Raw genomic sequence first — 22,822 nt, 5'->3', positions numbered from 1 at the left:
CACAGAAATAAGTTAATTAAAGTGATGTATTATGAAATTTCTGGAAAGCAAAAAATCTTTTTATCTGTAAATTATGCTTGGAAATTCATCTGTGGAAGTAGAAAGAGACAGCAGCCACATGTAAAAAAAATCACAAGTTAAATCCTTAAAAACTTGCTGATCTGTGTAATTCTTACAGCAGAAAGTCTTTGCCATAAGGAAAAGTGACCGAATATCCAATTAAAAATGAATCATATTTTCACATTATTAATCATTCTGAGCACCTGGACTGGGAAGTCAATTAAAGCTCCAAACAAATCCTGTATCAAGTGTTGGTTTCTCACATGCCCCTTGACAGAACAGCCAGGCTGCTCAAGTGATACAAGAACAACCACATCTAATTTTAACCTTTTATTTTTGGGGAAGATATAATTTTAGACTGGATTTAATTTAGAAACATTTCTCAAAGAAAAGTGATATGTCTGCCAGCAAGAAAAATATTACCCTGAACTCCTTGCTGAACTTAATGCACTAAAAATCTGTTTTCCTCCATGGATACACTGCTCTTCACACTGGGTTCAAGACTCAGCCTTTGCACAGGGGGGGAACAAGTCATGATGCATTTGATGGAGATAAACTGGAAAAATAAAAGTTTGCTTCTCATGGGAAACATCCTCTGAGTGGTGCCCCAGGCCACGACTCATCCCATACTTATCCATGAAGTCATTACACCTCTCCAGAAAGTCCCACCACACTCACAGCATCTTTTTTATCTCTGAGAGCAGTGGACAAGTACCCACAGACAGAACTGCTCTGTGATTAAGAGGGAGAAGCTTGGTCTGGAAGCAGCTGGTAAATAAGTGCAGTTTGTCTGTCTGTCTCTCCTACGAGATTAAAATGTCTCATGATTTTATAACGTCTGGAATGTGGTGCTGGCTGGAAATCAGGGCTGGGGACAGAGGATCCTGTACCTAGAGCATCCTCAAGTGACACCAACATCCATCAAGTGGTCAGGGCTGGGCTTAGAAGACCTTCACAGCGTTTCAAGCTGTGGATTAATTTTACACTCACGTGGCTGTGGTGAAGTTTCTATTCCCACTTCAGGCAAGCCTTGCCCTACAGTGCAGAGCTGATGGAAATTCCAAATGATCATCACAACCTCTGAATTTGACTAAACAAGAGCCACTGAGGGAGCAGCACATGGCACAGCTGTCTCTGTAAAGGACCATGGTACTGCTCTAAGGAGTAACATGAAAAGCAGATTTTTTTTAAAGCTGCACCTACATTACTTTCTGTAGAAACAGAAAGACTCATGTCAGGGGGAGGCACAATTGCAAGAATTCAAATTTATCTTCTGCTGCCAACAGAAAATCATTAATAAAATCATAAAACACTCTGACAGTGTTCTCTCCTTGCCCTTCCCTATCCATCCCCTCATTTCTAAAGAGTAAACCTCAGCATTTATTCAAACTGCCACCAGCAGTGGTGATTGGCTTTAGAACCTCCAATTAGAGACTGTTCTGCACAATTATTGTTATCTTAAACCTGCTCCAGGAAGCAGGACATGAAAGGTATAAAGTTCAGGCTGTGCATAAAAAAAACCAAAACAAAACAAAAAAAAAACTTAGAAACTCCAAGGGAACAAATGAGGAAAAAGTACAGTGTGCCCTCCCAGCAGAGACCTGACAGAACAAACGTTGAGGAAGTGGAGAGCAGATAATGAAAACTGGGCGTCAGCTTCTAAAAGGTAAAGTCCATCAACCTTCAGGAGGAAGAAAAGGGTGCAGCCACCATCCCATTAACTGCTTCACCATCCCATTAACTCCTCCAGCACCCCAGGACTGCTCTTGCACAGCCTGACCCAAGGCAGCAGTGCTGGATTTATTCTCTGTAGGTATCTACAGGAATCCAACACAACAGAAGCACTCAGGGGAACCAAGACTTAAATGAAAGTCTTTCTCCCTGAAAACAGCACTTTCCACCTCAAATTTTTAAAGCACAAGCGAGCCACCAGAAGATTTAAGGAACACCCAGATTGCACAACGGATTCAGCAGCAGTGTCCAGTTAACTCAGCATACCCTCCCAGTTCATCAGGGTGTTATACAGATCAATGCTGCAGTTCCAAGCAGAACAGAGCCCAGGTGTGCTGGTTGCAGGAATTTCTGGGGAGATAATTGCAAAACTGATTTTTAAAAAAGTTTTATATTGATTCACGTATTCCAGGATTTTTCAGTTCGTTGTAGAAAGCTTAGGACAGCTGGAGGAAGTAGTTTAAAAACAGGAAAGAAACAAATGACAGAGTAAGAGACAAAAACGACCCTCACACAAACAGGCTCCACTTCAACTTATTTTAGACTTGATTTCTGCCTTTGCACCCTCCACGTATTTTTCTTTCAACCACCTCAGCAATTCAATAGCAGTAACGTGAGCACAGGTATTAGACAGAACCCTTTTTTTATTTCCTTTGTTTTAGGCTTGCAAACTGACGTGTGAACTGGAGAACAGAGAGGGCTGGAAATGAACACCTCACTTCACAAGAAGAATTCAGCGCTGAGAAGGGGAGCACTGCTGCACCTCCCACCTGGCTGAGGCAGCTCAGCCTTTGTTTCTCACTTTTTCCTTTACACACGGAACCATCGTTTTCTGGGTTACTCACAATAGTTTTGAGTGATCTGTGTGGAAAGAGCAAAACCTCTCCTGAAGCTGATAATTACTATGAAAATACTCCTGTGTTAGTCACAAGGAAGTAAATGGAGAAAAAAAAAAGAGAATAAGTCGTGTGGGTTTCTAAATTATTCTGTCTACTTCATAAAAGTGGAGTAAGTCCTGTTTCGTGAGCTTCTCTTTTACGAGGGATTTAAGTAATTTTTATCATGAGTCTTCTTACAAGCTCAGCTCCTGGAACAAGAGAACTAAAAGGAATTAGGTTTGACTTTAAAAAGCTTTTAGTAGTCCTGACAGGAAACCGTTTATTTGTGTGGGTTTGTTTTTTTAAAAATTATTTACACCACCAACATCTTTTTTTCCAAGATAATGGACTCATTATTGCACAAGTGTCTGGCTTTTAAATCTTCAAATTCTAACCTAAACCAGTTTGGGTAGGGCCAACACAGGGCTCATTTCAGCTGCAAACTCTGACTGTTTGGGGAGGCCAGAATGTGACCCCTGGGTGAGGGGAACCAATTCAGAATGAAAGTGAGATGCTGAGCCCTTCAACCAGACAAACCCAGCCCTGCTCTCTCAGGGCAGCACAGGCAATAAGGACACTGCCTTTTCTCTTTAAAGGCACATTTCTGCTCTTTACTTTTTTATTTTTTCTATATTTCTGCTCTTTATTTTTTTGCTGTGCCCTCTTCCACTCTGCTGCCGAGCAACACTGTAAGAATTCCTGACAAACCCACATATTCCAGAGTTGAAATATCCGGGCTGGACCTCGGCACAACCATTGCTATTGTACCTCACATTTCCTGTTTGTGCTCGCCCAGGGCCCGGCCACCAGCACCAACCCCCTCAGCAGCTAAATCAAAATGTACCCCCTCCTCACTGTTAAATAAAAATGTACCCCTTCAACAGTTAAATCAAAATGAACCCCCTCAGCAGCTAAATAAAAACGAACCTCCTCACAGTTAAATAGAAATGTACCCCCTCACAGTTAATGAACCCCCTCACAGTTAAATCAAAATGTACCCCCTCAGCACCTAAATCAAAATGGATACCCCTCAGCCCCCCTGGCTCCAGCAGCAGCAAACAAAATCCACATTTAAGCACAAAAATACCAACAATGCAAACCGGCAGAGCTCTGAGCTGTGAGGGTGAGGAATTCGGTGCCATTCATCCCCTCAGGGATTTCACTTCCCCAGGGAGAGGGGACTCAACGTGCCCTCAACCACTTGTTTGAAGCACTTTTTTTCGGCCACATCTTTGACAAAAATCCGTTTTTCAGAGCTGAAGTGAAACCAAAGCACGAGGCAAGCTTTGGGTGGGGATGGGCTCAGCCATGATCCCAACCCAGCCCTGCACCTCCTGTGCCCGGCTCGGAGCCCTCCGGCACCGCAGCCTCATTCATTCCTTTTCAGCAGCAAAGATCTCTCAGAGATGTGCAAACACCAAAAATTCCTCATGAGTTACCCTCAGCCATCCTCTGCTGGTAATGAGGTGATTCATGCTGTTCGTATTTTAATCTACCACCAACAGAAAACATCTCAGGACCGAGGAAAAAGCCATGTACTGCTAAAACCAGTATTTGGAGTCATTAATCATAATAGTTTTATTTCCTACAGAACCACATCATGATTCCTATTTTTAAGGGTTGTTTTTAAAGAACTGTGAAAAACCTTTAATGGGCTTCAGGAAAATAAGCCAGCAGGCTTGTTTTGAAAGTGTCAAAATGGAAAGGATTCTTGGAAGAGTGGCCTGCTTCCCTGTTCCTGCCTTGAAGATCTGCTCTGTGCCAGCCCTCAGCTCAGTGCCAAGTGCAGAATGAGAATTGTTTCCCAAAAAGCCATGTCAGATTTTACATCCAGTGCTGGCAGCAAACAAGGAAGCAGCATTAAACTAGGAATTGTTATTTCAGACAAAGTTCAGCCCTCTCTAACAGATAGAAAGCTCTCCAATCACAGGAACAGCAATGAAAAGCCTGGTATCAAACTGACACACTCGACCTGTCTCTCTTGCACCAAGGATTGGTGACCAAAAAAAATCCCAAATCAGATGTGAACTGAAATGATCCTGAGGCAGCAACACCCCTCCCACACTGAGGCTGCTTGAAATTCTACTTTTAGCAATTTCCAAGTACTGCCTTCTCAGCTAACCCTGGGATCTCTCCTGGCACCAGAATGCAGCTCCAAAAAGCAGCTGGTGAGAGATGCTCTGAAGGATCCAGACAAATGACAGTTTTCAACACTGCAAAAACAGCTAAGCAGGCCAGGGAAAGCAAACATCAGAGTCATTCATATCCTGCAGCCATTGCATAACCGCTTCCAGAGCCTGCCCAGCGCTTGGCCCCATGCAGTAAATGGCTAATTTCATTCAGATGCACCTGTGTGACAGCTGAAGGAGCCTGAGCAGGTGCCTACATGCCATCAATTCCTCCACGTGCCCTCAGTGGCACAGACAGTGCTGCAAGTCCCAGCAGAGCTCAGCACCACATGGGTGGGCCCAAGGGCATTGTTCTCCCAGCGTGTAATTGCATTCCCAACAATCTCCCTGTACATACAGCTTTAAAATGAGCAATTAATTAAAAGCAATTTGAAAGCACTTACTGGGTCTATTCTCTAGTGCCAGCAAATCCAGGCACTAAAGCAGGGGAGGATTTGTTTTGTAACTTCTCACTTCTTTGAGTCAACAGAAGAATAAGTTTTACCATTATGAAGAAATATAATTAAAGTGTGTGGAACATGAAAAGTAGATCAACGGTAATGCAGAAGTTAATACTGAGAGCCCCACTTAACGTGTCATATTTCTACTTTTAGAGGGAACTGCTGTACAATTAACAAAGCAAAATACAAATCCTCCCTTTGAGAGCTGGAGCTTCTGATTGCATTGTTTCCAGATGGGTTAAATGCAGAACACCACTCTGAAAGAGCTCACCCCTAAAAGCTCAGGTCAGCACTCCTTGCTCCCTCTCACGCCGAGCAGATCCCAAGCACTGTTTTACTACAGTGATAACAAATTCCATGTACACCTTGCTGGTACAGCTGCAGCGATAAGAACTTTAACAGTTCAAACAGGGTTTGCTCGGGTCAGGAGCTGCTGTTTTTACACCCCCTCTGCCATCTAGTGGCAACAACCGCGTGGTTTCCACCGAGGTGTAAACCATGAGGTGCTCAGGCAGTGCCCAGAAGATGTTAACTGACCTGAGCAGACCGTGCTAATCACTAAATCTTATTCAGGTAAAAAGAGGAAACAAATCCTGGCTTCTCGTTGTCCCTGAACTCACTGCCTTCACGGAATTCCCTCAGTGAAACAGAACATGCTTATCTGCCTCATACATTTAAAGCAAACCAGTATTTCTCCTGTACTATTTACACTTTAGATGTTGATGGTACATTTTTATTACATTTTACTCTATAACCACCTTCTGATTATTCAGTGTAATCTATTCAGTCTGTTTCCCCTCCTAACAAAGTTATGTGAAGCTTTCCCTTTTATGTTGCCAAATAAATACCTTCCTTACCAATATTAAACTCAATTTCTTTTCCTGGGTGACACATTCCTGCAATCTTTGGAAGGCTGTGAACCTCCCAAACACCCACCATAAATTACACTGATAAACCAACTGAGAGGTTGTATTTCTTATAAATTATTTCAGTGTCAGCTCAGGTCAAGGCCTAAGTACCTCCATGAGGTTCACATATCCCACAGGATGATTGAAGTGATGTATTATGGAATTTAATTTTTCAACATTGAAGCACTTTAGAACTTTGATTTTTAAATATAGAGTAAAAGAAAGGTTCCACCTCCCTTAAGAAAAGAAGCGGTTCTGTCTTAGGAGGATTTCATGTGTCAAAATAATTTTCAAGTGGCCTGGGGTCTGACAGTGCTCAATGCACAAAGTTGGTTTTGTTTAGCAGGAATTCCTTCCACAACCTTTAGGACAGAAACAAATCTGAGGCTGCTCATGCCATGCCATCCCATCTCCCAGGCACTGCCCTCCCTGCTGGGGGGACAGGCAGGAGTTTCCTGCAGTGTTTTCTGTGTTATTGTTAATGATTAAAGCAGCTCTGAAAGTAAACATCTGTAATGGTTCCAAATACACGATGACATTTGTTGCATGAACTGGTTTTAATTATTTTGTGGCCATGAATCCTTTTCTTGAATCCAGGACAGTGGTTTCATAACCCAGGAACTAATCCAATGGCCAAAAGCAAAACACACCCAAACATTTCCCTGACTTTCATAGCTACACTGAGATAAACAACATCATGCAAATTTTCATATTTTATCTTCATAGAAAAACATTGTTCTTGCTATTATTTTCAAAGCAAAATTAATACAGACTGAACTTTAAACCAGCTGCCTGTTTTGGTGGCTTCAGTTAGAAAAATGATCATTTTAAGCTACTAAAAAAATACTCTGAAAAATTTTAAATGGAAACACTTGAGTTGCACACAGTAGGACAGGCTTCATTTAAATGAGGAGATTAGAGGATAGAGCTTGCAGATTTGGCTCATAGTTTCAAAGTGAGGATTAACCAACAGCAGGCCAATATCCACATTTCAACAAACACAGAGCTTACAAACTACAGAACAAGGTGATGCAGTGTAGAACATGAAGAGCATTCACCAGAGCACCAACTTTAGATGTATTTAATGTTTAGAACCTGCAGAAAATTATTTATTCATTGCTTTTAAAATATGCAACAATTGAAGTACTCAATTCAAAAAGGACACGGTGGTGTGGAAATATCCTTACCAAGTAGAGCAGAAAGGTGTGGAGACCTGTTCCAAGCCCAACAGAGGACAGAATGCCCAATCCTACCCAGTAGGCACACCAGAAGAACTTCTTCTCCATGTACCGCACATACTGAGCAAGGAAAGGCACAAAAAAGAAAAAAATATAAATTATGAAATCTCCAAGGGAGAAAGTTAAGCTACAAGCTAACACAGACATTTATCTGGATTATAACAACTGAAATAGACTCTTAAATACTTCTATTTGCAATTTATTTCAGTAACAGCACAGACATATAGAGGAAACTGCACTTTCAAAAGAAAAAAAAAACCCCACATTTTGGAATCAGCAAGTTTCCAAGGAGATAGATGGAAATTCAGGTTCAATAGTAGGAGGTTGAAATTCAGAACAGGCACACGAGGAGCAAGCCCCAGACAGTGTCAAGTAGAGCCCAGGCAGCTCAGAGATTTGTCTGAACAGTTTAAATAAAGGAATAAATCAGCTGCACTCCCAGTGAGCCTGCTGCATGTTACATCTTGGAGCAGTGAGTAGCAGGTTTGTTATTTTTAAGAAAACATTAAAATGCTGGTTGTGTGCTGCACCCAGAAATGAGGGGATGTGGGAAAGCCACAGCAAGTTCTGGACACTATTTTACACCATCCATACACCAACAGCACCAAGGTGAATTTTACACTGTTCTTACCCAGGCTCCAACCTGCCAGGGCACAAAAACATCCTGAAAATGCAAAGTGCACATGGGCTGACACCTCCTTAACAGGGAGCTCCTGCACTGGCTGTCACCTGAGGGTGACACTGCCCTCAGCAGGCCCAGAGGATCAGGTTTCTTCCCAGCAGCCTCAAGGAAACCTGGGCAGTCAGGACTTGGGTTCCAGAACTGCACATCCCTCAGCAGGCAGGCCACACCCCAGCAGGAGGGATGGAAGCAAAAATTGGAATTGGGAACCTGCTCATTTCAGAGCTGTGACAGCAGCTGGGATTGGTTTTTAAAAGGGCTCCCTGTCCTCCAGGAAAATCTGAAACTCCAAGAGAAATGGGGAAGGGAAAGGTGCAGACAGCACCATCACTAAGCTTAACCATGTCTGACACTTCCAGTGCTGCAGAAGCACCAGGCTTTGTGAACCATGAAACCATTTTACATCTCCTGTCCTAGCTGGGCAGGAGACTTTCTACAGCAACACAAAAGAATCATTTCTTGGGAAGCACGAAGCTCTGCTCTGCCACGACTCAGGGTAACACCTCCCCTCAAGAGCTGCCACCACCATGAAAATCTTGCTGACAGCAACTGTGAAGGAGTGCTGCAGCACCCGAGGTGTGCTTCACTCAGGAGCAGATGAGACACCTCCAGATCCACCAGAAGAGATCAAATGGCACAGCTCATCCCTCCCCACCTCTGGAACACAACTCGTGCACACCAACAGAGCAGTCACGACTCGAGAAACAAAACCTTAGTGAGCAGCTCCAAAGATCCATTATAAATTCATGGAGGTGGCAGCAGGATTCATTCAATTCCCAGCCCAGGGAGGGAGGGGGACGCCAGGGAAGCAGAGTTGGTACCTGTTGATGTGCTCCCTCGATGTAGTACAGGGCTGTGAGCACTGCCAGTGCCAGCACCACGCACGCCAGGACCCCTCGCCGCCGCCACAATCTTAAAGACAAATGGCAAATTAGGGTTTTTCATCATTAAACATGCAGTTCAGAGTAACTCAGTTACCCCTGGGACTGGGGATGTCCTCAGCAGGGACAATGGCAGCAGTGTAAACCTCCCAAGAAAATATCTGGGGAGCCTTTACTCTTTAGGGAAAAATCTCCGCGTCACTGGCAAGCGAGATCAAAGTTCAGCCACTCATGCTTTACTTTTTTTAATAAGGAAAAACAAAGTAACTGACTGAAAACAAACACAAGCTGAAAACAATTCAGCTTCTGGAGCCAAGAGCCAGACTCAGGCCCTGAGCAGCAGCTGTGGCCAAGCACAGAGCAAAGCAGGCCCTGGGCAAGGACGAGCTGGGTGGAATTCAGAAATGCTGATTTCCAGCTGTGCTGCTGGGCAAAGCCACAGTGACAGGCACAGGAACAAATCTTTACCTTATTTTGTTTTCCCTTAACTATTAAAATTAGTATCTTGTAACAGCTCCAAATTTAATATATATGTTTTAGGTAACTCTGAAGCATTAGGTGAGTAAATGGAGAAAAGTGTTTTCCAAAGTAATTTGCTACCAAATAAATTTGGAATAATTTGGTTTTACTCTTTTTTTTTCCTCCTTGATGTGTATGTGGCCACACACAGTAGATTAGCAAAAACATTTATAATTTTCCAGAAAACACTACTATATTGTCACCTAATGATATATAAAAAAAGCAAGTGCTAGCATCACTTAAAATACCCAGGCTAAAATAGCAAACTACAAACATAACTTATCTAATTAGACAGAAAGATAGAAATGTGAGGCATAATACAGGAAAACAGTCACAAATATTTCATATTAAGCAAACTGAAAAGAGCACTCAAAACATTTTAAAATTAAAGTTAGTGCTGCTTACATTAGTATGACAATTGAATTTTCAAATGATTGTCATTCAAAACACAATTTATGCAATGGAACACAGGAGATCATTAAGAGTCAATCTGAGGTCTCAACTTAATAGCTTGTAATAGTCAGGCTTATTTTCTGTAAAGATTCTGTCAGGGGAGTGCCAGACAACTGAATGTGCTGCTCACAAGAGGAGGCAAGTGCTATCTGTAGCAAAACTGGATATCTAGGAAGCCAAATAAGATTTGAGGTCTTAAAATAAATCCTCAAATGTTATTTCTGCTTAGTTTAAATAAATGCTTGGCAATTGTCAGAAATTACAGATGTCAGACCAGTAGAACAGTTCGGAGAGACAATTCCTAACGGTAGTTGAAAGAATGCACATAATAAAATAAACAGGCTTGGGGGGTTCAGGTTTTTTGGGGGGTGTGGGGTGTAAAAGGGAATTAAGGCTACACTACATAAGCCTGGTATTTTTCATAGAAGTAATTTCACAAGCAAATGGAAGCTGTCAGTAAATCTGGACTGGCAGCACCTCCAGCCTGGCCCAGAGGGAGTGAGCAGAGCCCTGAGCACCAGGCTGAGCTCAGGCTGCAGAGAGCAGCCCCACAGCTGGAGTCACCCAAGGTGACATTAGACCCTGGCTCCTGACTGGGAAAGGCTTTGGAAACTCATCTCAAGCACAACAGAGCCCAGTTATCAACACAAGCACTGCATGGCTGCTACTCTTGGCATTTTCATTGCACATTACACTCATGTTTTGGCAGCCTAAACCCCCGGGCCTTGTGCCTTAAGAACTGGCTCTGCATTTCCAGCACTAGCAGGGAATGGCAGGACTGCTCCTCACAAATTCTCTCGCTGGAATAAAAGCTGGTTTTATCCAGTGTGAAAATAACACTCAAGGAAAGCGCTTTAATAAATCATTTCCTGCTGTAAAAGGGCCACAGAGAAGCAAAGTCCTCTTTACAGCATCATAAACATCACTGCTAGCTCCACAGAGCCCTGATCTGTGCCCTGGCTGAGCTGTTTGAAGATTACTCAGTGACACCAACACCTGCATTAGTAGGTCAGTGCTGACACTGCAGCCATAAGCACAACATCCCTTTCCTTAAGGATCCCACTCTTTCAAATTGGAATATTCAACTCTTCAGAAAGGCAGTTTGCCATTTTCTCTCCCAAGCACCTTGCTGCACTTATGTAATTTAGGCAGAAGATCTGAGAGCACAGCTGCAAGTGTGGGATGCTCCAGCAGCCACCTTTAAGGGACAAAATACACATGTTCTCTGAAAAAAGCAGTTTTCAGGTTGTGAATCATCAGGGAAAGTGAGATGTCAGAATGACCTACTGAATCAGAGCATGGGTTTGCCCAGAACTCTTAGAAGTTAAAGAAATGATCTTTACTTTATGGTCCATTCCTTCAAGTTTATTAGAGTTTCCAGGCAAAAATACTGCAAGGTAACAAGAGGTTTTTTCCACAGCACAATATTCAACCTCTCCTCTCGCTCCCTTCGCTTCCGCTCACTCAACATCGAGGAATCTGCAAATGAAAAGAAAAAAAAATATGAAAAAGATCTGTAAAAGCACAGGCTGGCAGCTCAGCTGCTATCCCACTCAAAAATACACTGATTTTTTTTTTAATTTGTCAGGAAGTTAATGGGAGCTGTCACTATGGGACATGAAATAACACGAGCATACACACTGCTGCTCTTAAGGTGAAGAAAAGGGAAGTTTATTTTCTGACTTTAACATTTATAGTTTTTTAAAAGTGACAGTGGATTGGAAGGTGAAAGTGCCCCACCTCTCCAATGACACTGGACAAACTAAGATTCAATTGAATTTATCCTTTTTCATAAAAGAATGCAAAATAATAAATTGCAGGGCACTGAGAGGAGCTGAGAGCAGCCAGACCCCGGGTCAGAGGCGAGCTCAGCAGGGACATCTCCTCCCTCTGAAGCTCTGAGCTGGCTCCTTCCCAGCAGAGCTGTTCCCAGCTCCCCCTTCCAGAGGATGGAATTACAGGGTGTAACTGGATAGGAGCACCTGCCCTCCCAGGCAGGAGCCTCTCCCAAAGTCCTCTCCTGGAAAGGAGCTGCTTTTGGAGCTCAGCCCTGCCTGGCACTGAGCTCACAGCCAGCCCAGGCCCTGCTCACAAAAAGGATTTTCCAATCAAGGTGTTATTTTGTGCTCACAATAAGATGAATAGAACCCCAAACCTGAGCTGGTTTTTTGGAGGAGAATGGCTTGTTCAAAGGTCGTCAAGCTAATGAGCAGTAATAATTTTTAAACTTTTAAAGAAAAGGAATTCTGGAGTAAGATTTAAAAAATAGTACCAGTAAACAATAAAAAAATATACTTGTATCCAAACAGACACCATACTTGTTTAAACACCACTTACTACACAGTCACAACACATGTATTCTATTTTGCATTGTAATAATATTCATAAATTTTAGATTTTTAAAAAGCTGTTGCATTTAAAATATTAATCTCATCTGATCTCCAGCACATTGGAACCCAAGATGTATTATTTCAGTCTTACTCCAGTAATTGAACCATTTTGCCTTATCAGATGCTGATATTTACACAGAAATTGCAGCTCTCATTAGTCACACAGCCCACTTAATTCTGTATTCCTTAGCTGCAAAATCAGTTGCTTAAGATGAACTAACAGAAATCCTGGCAAATACTGAAGAACATCCACATCCCTCAGAGTTACAGAATAATTTAAGACTTTAAGTAAAAGGCTTTAATTTGTTCCATACATGCAAACATGCAGTTAATCTTTTTCGTTTAATATGTGTAATAAAAATGTTTCAACCTTGTTTTTATGACCTTGTTTTTAGTAAAAGGTCGTAAAAGACAATGGTGTAAGACTGCACACAACTTGAGAAATCACTTGATTACAAAACTTAATTAAATATGGAACTGGCACATTCAAAGCTGACAGGAAACAAACAGATGATTATAATTTCCATGCTTTACTACACAGCATGGATAATTCAGTGACACAAAAAATCTTCATTAACTGTTTTCAGGTTATTTTTCATGAGTTCTAAACATTAATCCCAGGCTACTTCAGACATACCAGCAGGAAAAACAGAGGAGAGGCAGGAGAGGGAAGTAGTTAAAACTGCTTTGTGGGTAATTTATCACTGAAACCAATAAATTATAGTGACATTGAATTTCAACAGAACAGCTAGAAATTGGGAGACTAATAACTGGATCTGTCCCAGAGTAAATCAGATTTTTATTACCAAGAACTGACTTTTCAGTGCCAAAGGGTGGGGTTGTACAGCCTGACTTCCACAGCCACACATCTGCCAACAGAGTTAAACTTTTTTAGTTTGGTTTTTTTGTTGTTGTTGTTGTTGTTGTAGCCTCTGTTGGTACTCAGATCAGCTTAAATGTACCCAAATGCAGCTTAAGCTTGTGGGGCTTAAATGTATCAAGAACTTCTGGAGAAGAAAGGAGTGTAAGAGAAATGTGAATGGAAATACACAGCATGAACCTACTCCATGGCTTTGAAATCCTAAATCCCTCAGGTTTAGAGCTGACTGAGGTTTCTAGGATTGATTCAGGCATGGAGGCCCTCTGCAATATGTGGGTTTAAAATCAGAGTCCCAGAATGGTTTGGGTTGGAAGGGCCCTAAAGCCCATTCCATTCCACCCCCTGGCACAGGCAGAGGTGCCACTCCCTAGGTCAGGTGGCTCCATCCAGCCTGGCCTCGAGAGAAAACCCAAATCAATTCCTTTTCCATCCTGTGCTGTTTTACAGCCCACACAGGGCAGCTGAGAGCACCAAGTGATTTCCCACCTACCTGTGAAGTTGCCATTGTGCTGCTCTTTGCTCATTCCTATGCGTCTCTGGTCACAGTCTGTGCCATTCTCTGCCATTTCATAGATCAGTCACCTCTGGGGACCTGAGAGCAGAAGAAACCCAAAAAGGACAAGGTGTGGTTCAGGTTAGGAGCACTCCACAGGCAAAGGATGCAGACAAACACCCAGCAGCTCTCCAAAGCCAGCTCACACTCATCCTGCATTACACCACCAACAGCAGAAAGTGATTCAATCCCCACAGTGACAAAGATTAAAACATTTCCACCTACATAATTCTAAATTTTTCACTCAAATGACAAAACTCCCTCACTTCCAACAGCTGAACAAAAGCTCATTAAACAAACCCATTCCTTGACCCAACCCACTGTTTGGGCTCCAGGAGCAGCGGAGCTTTGTACAAACCTCACTTCCATCCTGAGACTGGTGCTCCAGGTCTGCTCCTCATCCTGGCACCGAAGCTTAGCAGGTTGTCACTATGTCAAAAACCTCCCTGGCTGAAAGATCAGCCCTCAGTGTGGTAACCAAGAGACAGAGCTGCATCTCCTGCTTTGCACAGCCTGCTGGCTCTGAAGCACAGAAGGCAAACTCTGCAGAGGACAAGAGCTTTCTGATGGGAGCTTTGCTGCCACTGTCCATACTCAATGCTGGTTTAGCCTCCCTCTAGAGGGATCAGCCCTAAAACAAAACCCCAAAAGAACAGATGTGGTTTTCCTTATCCAGGAGAGTAAATAATGCAAGTAGGAGCCAGCACAAAACCAGAGTGTTGCAAGAGTTGCCTTTTTTTTTCTTCTTTAAAAAAAAGGCCTGAACAGCTGACAATTCTTATGCAATCAAACACAAAGAGTGTAACCAGTCAGACTCCTTGTTTTAAAAACCCTCTCTTGAATCTTAAAACTCTTTCTCTTAAAAGAGAGTCCCACAAAGCTAAAGCATTTTATTTGCATTGTATTTCTCCTTGTAAGCATACTTGAATTACAGTTTTTGATATGTTGCTTTTGTTGGAAAGAAAAGTGGTGCAGTATTAAAATGACAGGTTACATAAAACTGTCCAGTGGAAGAAATTGAAGTTCTACAGAAAAAAAACTTCCCTATTGATTTATGTTAGGCTTAAGAGCCAAGCAGCAACTCAGGTTTGGTAAACAGGAGTGAGGTCACCCCTTGGATTCAGACTGCAATAATTTGGTCAAATTTTTAAATAAAATGTTCAAAGATTTCAGATGCTGCATTGTGACATTTCCAGGGTGTCACAAGTCAGTTTTAGACAGGTGCTTTTCTGAACAGGTACAAGCCTTGTGCATTAATTGCAATACAAAAAATTGTTAGCTAGAATCTAATTATTAAAGGTTTTATTTAAAATCCAGTAGTCAAAAGCACTGAGGTCTCAGGAAGGAGTCCTTTCTTCAACACCTCCCCCTGACACAAAATGTGCAGAAACAGAAATCTGTCTGGTTAAACAGGGCAGCAGAAACTCATCTCATGCATGTTACAGCTTTTATTCACTGCAACGTGAACCCCAGAATACCCAAAGCACCTAAAAAATGAAAAAAGCTGGAAAATGCCAAGGGCTCCTGAGTCAGCCAAGGACAAGAGGCCTGAGCTGCTGCAGTGGGAGCTCCACAGCATCTCTGCATCCCCTGTAGCCCAGGGACTGCTCAAAGCCCAGGGAAATGTGAAGCTCTGCCTCTGCCAGGTGAGTCCAGAGCAGCCTGACCCTCTGGAGCTACCCCAGCCCTCAGGTGAGGATTCCAGGCCAGTTGCTATGGCAATAGCAGGATCAAATGTTCAGCCACCCCTCAGCTCCACCAGGACAGGTGGATCCTGTTTTGTTTCTGACTGCACTCAGCTGTGCTTATTTTTATATATGTTTAAATAAGCATTTATGAATATTTACAATTTCATATATATTATACACATACATATCATTTTATATATATTTAAATAAGCATTTATGAACATCTACAATGTAAGTTTACATACAAACATACCCATGTATATACCACAGGAATTTACACGCACAGAGCTCAAGCTGCAGAGGGCAATATTTAAATTACACACCCACACCCAGCAAGCCTGATGTTCACAGAAAGCTGCTTAGGAAGCAAAAGCCAGCCAGAGCTGTTGAGCACACACAGCAACACTAAAGAAAGTGTTCTGGCTTAGGGAACTTCAGTCACATTTTATTGACTTAAATATAGCAAAGATTAGAAAAAAAAGCCACACGTTCCTCATTTTGAAATCTTTTTTTTTTTACATGTGAAAATCTAGCCTTCAAAATTAAAGTCTTGATTGGCTTGGTCTCTGCTCTCAGCTTAATTACACTCCAAGGAAGTTCATTTAGTGCAATGCCAACCTCTCTCCATGCCTGATGCTACAGCCCAGGCTGGGCACAACACTGAATTCCAGTGCAATCCATGAAATTCCTGCCTCTCTGGGGGTCTCAGGTGTGCTGTTCCAAGGCATGACAGCTTTTTTTTCAGGAGCTCAACTGCCAGAGCCACTTTTACCCTGCCTGCTTGGAAAGGCACTAATCCAGGATTAGCTTTGCATAACACCACCTCCAGTACACAAGTCAACGTTTGCACTGAAGCAGATTAATAATCCTTCCATGCTTCTGCAGGACAAATACTTTTCAAGAAGGTCCTAAAGTTCAACCATTCTGCAGGAAAGCTCTAAAAATTCCTATTTAAAACCACAGCTGACTTGGAGATGGGATATCTATCACATGGCAGGGCTGAAAGGGCTGCAAACCCTTCCTGGCTCCAGAAAAGAACCTCCCTGGTTTGCCTCAGTCTGATTATACTCAAAGCATCTTAGCAAAGGGACTGGAGGCTGCACATCCCCACAGCTCAGCACCCTTGATCTGCTGTGCTGCTTGATGCCCATCAGCATCACTGGTCTTGCACGAATTCCTCCCCACAGGGATGAACTGGAGTGGGAGGTGACCCAAAATGGAGTTATCCTTCCTTAACTCACTCCATGTTCTCAAGTCTACACCCAATCCGTGAGAGCTCACCACAGGAAATTAAATTCCATCTGCTAAACAGAACTTCACTTCTGACAGAAGCTGGGGAAGACACAGAGCCCATCTCTAAAAATAAATTTGCCTACTGCATGGAGTACTTAGCAGCAAACATAAAAATAAACTATTTAAAAGAGCGAGGAAAACAACTGTGGCCAGTTTTTGTATGGGATGGCTGAGATCATTTGTTAGAGCTGTGCTCACACAGGAGCTGCTTTGTAGGGCTGAACAAAGAGCTGACAATGCACCTTTGAGCTTTAGTGCAACCCAAAACATGAAGTATAAAAAGACAATTATTGCTAGTCAAACATGCAAATTGGTCAACAAAAAGGGTTTATGGTAACTGTGACTGGCACTTCACAGCATAAGTGAGACAAAGCAAAACAAGCTATCAGAGCAGGAGAACACAACAAAACTGGGCACTGCAGTATCTGCTCTCTGTAGTCGGAGAAAAGGACAAAAGTCTCCTCTCTGGAGCTCTGGGGAGGCTGTGGAAGCACCAAGTGCTGGGTGCACTTATGCAAAAGGAACCAGTTTGGGATAAGGCAGTTGGGTGTCTGCACTCTCACTTGCAGCAGCAGAGTGTGGGCTCATGTTCTATTCTAAGCATTTTTGGAGGACTCCTTTCCAGGGTGCTGGAACAACAAGGAAGCTGTTTTCATGATCTCAGACATTGTTTGAATCACTAATTCTTACCACTTCTTACTGAAAGAGCCCTGACTCTCACCTCTATCAGCTCCTGCTCACACAGCTCCCAGAACCAGAGATAAAACTTGAAGAATTTTGTTGTTCCCCCCATCCACATCAGCAACACATCATTTCCAGTTAGTTCTTGCATTTAAAGCCAAACGTTTCACTCCTGCTGCTTCTTTCTCCTCAACTTTTCTGATATCCCTTCTTCTTTTTCTACACCCCAGTTACAATAAGGAGAAAAAAGGATTAAAATCCAGCCTTTCCAGGTGGGTAAAGAATTGCACATCTGCGAGAGGGGTTTTTTTCAGTCATCAAATGCTCTACAGAAACAATAAGTTAACAATTCCCTGGCAAAGAAACTTGGAGAGCACTTTCCCTCGAAAGCCAAACACTGCCTGGCACAGGAACAGATTCAGGTGAAGGATGGGATCAGTTTGGAAGCGAAATATCACCTACCCCTTCCAGCTCCTCCCAGCTATTCCCTCTCCACCACTTCTCCAGGATCTGAAAGCAGTGCAGGAGCAACCACGTCCTCAGCTCTGCAGCCCAGAGCCTCCTCTTGCAAAGCTGCTGCCCCTACAGAGCAAGAGAGCACCGTGCATGTGACACTGGAGTGACACTGGAGTGACACAGCCCCTCACCTGGGGGTTAATGACTTTCCTGAAGATGACAGAAAATATTAAAAGTAACTGCTCAAATTTTTTTTCCCAGTCCTTCAGCACTCCTGGGAAGTATTCAATTAAAATAAATGAGGCCACACCTGAAAGATGTTCCAAATCTCCTCAGATTTAGCCCATAATGGGTTATTTTGATAGGAGTGCATTTATTCCCATACTAAAAATGTTTTCCTAACTAAAATAGTTTAATTCCTCAAAGGAGAAGGAATTCAGTTAAAGACCACAGGTTTCCATTTTGTGGGTTATGCCTCTGTACACCAGACCTATTTTCCAATTCCTACCCAAATAAATCATCTTAGAATTTAGAGTTAAAATTCCCTTTTTTTTTCATAAAAACGAACATTGGGATACATTTTAGGAAAGACTGTTGTAACATGAGCTGCAGGGATGCCATGCAATTTCTTTTGAATTAATGGAAAATTCTGTCCCCGTGATTAAAGCCACATATATTAAACTGATCTTTTTGGTGTATTTTTTTATGGTGAAACATGAATTTTAATTAATCCAGAAGTAGAATCAGGTGCTATGATAAAAGAGTAGAGATAAATAGATGAAAAGGTGAGACCCAGGATAAGAGGATATGCAGAGGAGGCACAGCACAGATGAAAAGGGATGAACACAAGGACCTGACAAAGCCCAGAGTGGCTGAAAGCAGCTCCTGGGATAACAAATTCTGCTTTTCACAGGAACACTCTCTGAGTGCAGCCAATTCAGATTTCACACTTGGCCATCCAGTGAGGACACACTGCCCAGACAAGGCTCAGAGGCCAATTCTGAGCCCTGAGAGAAAGAAAAATTTTCTTTTAATAAGCTTGAACTACCCCGAACAACTGCCTGCCTCACTAATAGCACATCTGGCTCCCTCGGGTCCAAGCAGCACCAAAACCAGCACGGTTCAGTGGTTTTGGTGCTGTCCCATGGTTGTGTTTGAAGCTGGTACAAAAAGCTCAGTGTTGCAACAGCTCCAAGGTTGTGCCCTTTGTCCTCAGGGGATAGCAAAGTTCACCCAGCTCAGATTTGTCCACAAGGAAGAGAAGTTAAAGTTCCAACCTGCAGATAACTCTGTCTCCCATCACAGTACATCAGGAATTACAGGTATTTTTGTTTTTTTTTTTTTAACACACAGGTTTTTAAGGAATAAGGACTCTCCAAGCATGTGCTAATGGAACAGATCACCCAAAGGAGAGCTGCTAACGAGGTGCAGTCAGAGGCAGTTACAACATTCAGGAGGAATTCCAAGACAACAACTTAGAAAAGAAGATTTAAGGCAGAAAGAGTGCAGTTGTTCCAGCCTACTCACCTTCCTCATTGCTGCCACCCACTTGAAAGCTGCTGAGTCTCCTCCTACCCTTCCCCACAGCAATTACAAACACGAGTGATTTCAGCAGCTCATCAGGACACAAAAGAAAGGTCAGACTAATAAAGAGAGCTCACCTCCCATTGCACAAGTGGAAAGTGGCTTTTGAAACCCTCATCAGAAAACAGGGGATGAAGCCATTGTTACAAATGCCACTTATCCCACAAGGAATAAAGTCTATTCCATGCTGAAGAAATGATGGATTGGAAGAAGGAGGAGTGACATAACAAAGATTGTTTCAATAGGAAAATCAATGCACTAAGAAGAGCTGATGTATATTATCATGAGGCATTAGGAAGCATGAGAACCCCCAATAAACTGAGGTGAAACAATCTCTAGAAGAGCAGAATTCCTAACAGCAAAACAGCACCAAAATCCACTGCCCAAACACAACACATGTGGTCCAAGGCATGAAAGAATAACACCACACTTTCTCCACCTCAACCCACATTGTCACCATTAACTAAACCAGGATACCCGCTTGTCGGTAAGCACAGAGCAGAGAACACAAGGGCAGGAGAAAACCCTGAAGAAATGTTGTAGGTGCAGTTGGAAGGGGATAACCTGGATTCACAGCACTTTATAGACAAATAGCTGCTATCAAACACCACCCCTTCTCTCAGGTCACCTTCACGACCTGCCAGGCATCTGAGAGGCAAAACCGGAATAAAACGGGAATCTTGCTGCTTTATTATCTGCTGTAAACACCACATGGCATTGGGTAGAGAAATAAAAACCAGACGAGGTGCTCAACCCTGGTCAGCAGAAATGTTCCAATGGATTTGGGCCTCACATCCACGAGCCCCAGGCAGCCCACGGGGATGCAGGGATCACCCAGCCGCGAAAGCACAGCACATTTCCAGTGGAAAAGCACACAGAGGCCATCGCTACCTGCCTCTCCGCAGGGAGCAGGACACATTTCTCCCTGTATCATCAGGCACCGTCCCTTGGGCCAGAGCAGGGCGAGTCCATCCCACCTTCCCGGGGCTTTGGAGGAGCACAGCCGCTCTCCAGCGCGGTGAGGGGGCAGCGGCTCATTTCTCACCCTCAAGGCCGGCAAGCAGCAGCCTCTCTTCCCACCCTGCTCCTCCACAGCATTCCCGGCTCCCACACGGGTCCCTCGGCTCGCACAGCACCGGGGCCGCCCGGCCCGGGGGTCCCCTCAGAGCCGGAGGGGCCGTGAGGGGAGCGGGCGGCGGCGAGGGGCGCGATGGGCAGCGCTGAGGGGACCCGCTGAGGGGCCGCTGAGGAGACCCCCGCCCGCAGGGAGAGCCCCTGGCCCGGCCCCGCACTCACCACGCTCCGGCGGCTCCGCTCGGCCCGGCACAACGCGGAACTGGGCCCGGCACAACACGCCCCGTCCCGCCCCGGGCTCCGTCACTTCCCGAGCGCCGCGGCCCCGTCACCTCCGGGCGGGCGCTGCGGAGCGGCCGGGCGGGAGCGGCAGGTGAGCGCTGAGGGGATGTTCCCCCATGGTCCCCTCGTCTTCCCCTTGAGGGCCGCGGGGTCCCGCGCGGTTCCGTCCCCGCTCGGTCTCTGCCCTCCGTGTCCGCTCGGGCCTGGCGGGGCTGAGGTGGAGGCGGCCGCGCTCCTCAGCTGAATTCGGGGTATTGATTTAAAACCTCCGGCATTTCAGAGTTTTTCTCCCCGTTTTTAGGTGTGATGAGGAAAGGCTGAAAGAATTGGGAGTGTTCAGCCTGGAGAAGAGAAGCTCTGAGGGGACCTAATTGTGGCTTTCCAGTAGGTGAAGAGAATTTACGGGAGAGGTGGGGCAAGGCTAATTACAGAGGCTTGGGGTGATAGGACAAGGGGGAATGGGTTCACATTGACAGACAGGAGGGTTGATTGGATTAGGAAGACGTTTTTCCCTGTGAGGGTGGTGAGACCGTGGCACCAGAGAAGCTGTGGCTGCCCCGTCCCTGAAAGTGTCCAAGGCCAGGCTGGACAGAGCTTGGAGAAATCTGGGATAGTGGAAGTTGTCCCTGGCCATAGCAGAGGGCGGAACAGATGAGCTTTAAGGCCCTTTCCAACACAAACCATTCTATGATTCTATGATAATTTCCCATTTTATCTTAGCTCTGAGTCAAAGCCCATCACCACTGAGGTGTTTGCAGTCAGAAAGCTGTGTCTGGGGAACTGTTCCTTTGTGTTTCTAACAAATGTTCTTTGTCTTCAAATAACCAAGTATAAACCAGGTGAGAGCACACAAAATGCTCTCAGAAGCTGAGAAACGCTCAAGTAAATCCTGTCTTTCCCCCCTTCCAGAGGCAGTCTCCAAAACCCACCATGATTTCTCTCTTTGAGCCCGAGTTCCTGAATGTCATGATCGGAGTGGTGTGCGGTGTGTGCCTGGGCTGGGGCATCCGGGGGAGGCTCCGCAGGAAGCCTGGAGCTGGAGCAGTGCCAGAACCTTCCAGCAGCCTGGGGGGCGAGGCTGACATCATGGGAGAGACAGGGGAGCTCAAGCTGGTGCTGATCGTCCGCAACGACCTGAAGATGGGCAAGGGCAAAGTAGCGGCACAGTGCTCCCACGCTGCTGTCTCTGCCTACAAGCAGGTTCACAGAAGGAATCCCGAGCTCCTGAAGCAGTGGGAATATTGTGGACAGCCCAAAGTGGTGCTCAAAGCTCCCGATGAAGAGACTCTGGTGCAGCTGCTGGCTGAGGCGAAGCGCCTGGGGCTGACTGTGAGCTTGATACAGGATGCTGGGCGCACTCAGATAGCTCCAGGCTCCAGGACAGTCCTTGGGATAGGACCAGGACCAGCTGATGTCATTGATAAAGTGTCTGGTCACCTTAAACTCTTCTAAATTGGTACCAAAAAGACCTGGATGTCTTAATGTATGTCAATACTGAAGGGATAAAAATCTAAGTTGGGTTTTTTTGCCATCTCTTTCCTCAGTGTTAATAAAATAAGCAAGTTTTGTAAGATTTAATTTGTAAATCATGAGTTTCTCTAGTTTGTGTTCCTAAAGTGGGAAAGAATATTCTAGGCTCAGGGCAGCTGAAGAAAGCAGAGCTGGCACAAGAAGGAACCCAGTAAATTTACAATTTGTGCAATTGCTTGAAGATTTTGCACATTGGTTGACAGAGTTTAAGAGTTTCCTCTTTCTGCCTGTTTTCTGTAGTGAATGCATTCTTTAATTCAAAGGCTCAGCTGCTGAAGCAGGAGCTTGGGGGTAACTGTAGCCAACTTCCTGCCCAAACAACTGCTGCAACAGCTTGTAACTGGTACCAGGCTGACCAGTTCAACTGGATTTGCAGCCCAGACCAGTAAAAGTTGTGGGGAACAGCTGTAAGCTGAGCTTCTCTCTGGAGGG

At 44.3% G+C, this 22,822-nt stretch overlaps 2 protein-coding genes across 9 annotated transcripts in view; one reads left to right on the top strand and one right to left on the bottom strand.

Annotated features, from left to right (window-relative positions):
• Positions 1–20,875, bottom strand: part of VMP1 (vacuole membrane protein 1) — a 59,633-nt gene extending 38,758 nt beyond the window's left edge. Inside the window, exons 1-6 of one of the 3 annotated variants that reach the window (XM_030962651.1) lie at positions 20,801–20,864; positions 17,927–18,046; positions 13,740–13,841; positions 11,323–11,458; positions 8,948–9,038; positions 7,394–7,504 (exon numbers count right to left, since the gene is read on the bottom strand). In XM_030962651.1, the coding sequence (XP_030818511.1) occupies positions 7,394–7,504; positions 8,948–9,038; positions 11,323–11,458; positions 13,740–13,815 (414 nt within the window). In that variant the 5' untranslated portion in view covers positions 13,816–13,841; positions 17,927–18,046; positions 20,801–20,864. Of the gene's footprint in view, positions 1–7,393; positions 7,505–8,947; positions 9,039–11,266; positions 11,459–13,739; positions 13,842–17,926; positions 18,047–20,800 lie in introns of those variants that run through there. The other 2 variants (XM_030962650.1, XM_030962652.1) reach the window with 2 other exon arrangements.
• A 21-nt stretch (positions 20,876–20,896) lies between these two features.
• PTRH2 (peptidyl-tRNA hydrolase 2) lies at positions 20,897–22,431 on the top strand. Of its 6 annotated transcripts, XM_030962733.1 has the most exons (3): positions 20,897–20,951; positions 21,162–21,244; positions 21,770–22,418. In XM_030962733.1, exon 3 carries the CDS (start codon positions 21,791–21,793, stop codon positions 22,310–22,312), a length of 522 nt encoding a protein of 173 aa, XP_030818593.1. In that variant the 5' UTR covers positions 20,897–20,951; positions 21,162–21,244; positions 21,770–21,790; the 3' UTR covers positions 22,313–22,418. The 6 variants fall into 6 exon arrangements, with proteins under 6 accessions (XP_030818593.1, XP_030818594.1, XP_030818598.1 ...); XM_030962734.1 differs by lacking the exon at positions 21,162–21,244 and having other exon boundaries at positions 20,928–20,951; XM_030962738.1 differs by lacking the exons at positions 20,897–20,951; positions 21,162–21,244 and adding an exon at positions 21,008–21,111.
• The last annotated feature ends 391 nt before the right edge of the window (positions 22,432–22,822 follow it).

Source organism: Camarhynchus parvulus, chromosome 19, assembly GCF_901933205.1.
Source record: "Camarhynchus parvulus chromosome 19, STF_HiC, whole genome shotgun sequence".
NCBI classification, from domain to species: Eukaryota; Metazoa; Chordata; class Aves; order Passeriformes; family Thraupidae; genus Camarhynchus; species Camarhynchus parvulus.
The sequence above is the reverse complement of the archived record's forward strand: the minus strand, read 5'-3'. Positions and strand labels throughout refer to the sequence as shown.

What these genes read in the sequence shown, in the direction of transcription:
- PTRH2 (XM_030962736.1), top strand. Translation starts at nt 21,791, where the DNA reads ATGATTTCTCTCTTTGAGCCCGAGTTCCTGAATGTCATGATCGGAGTG.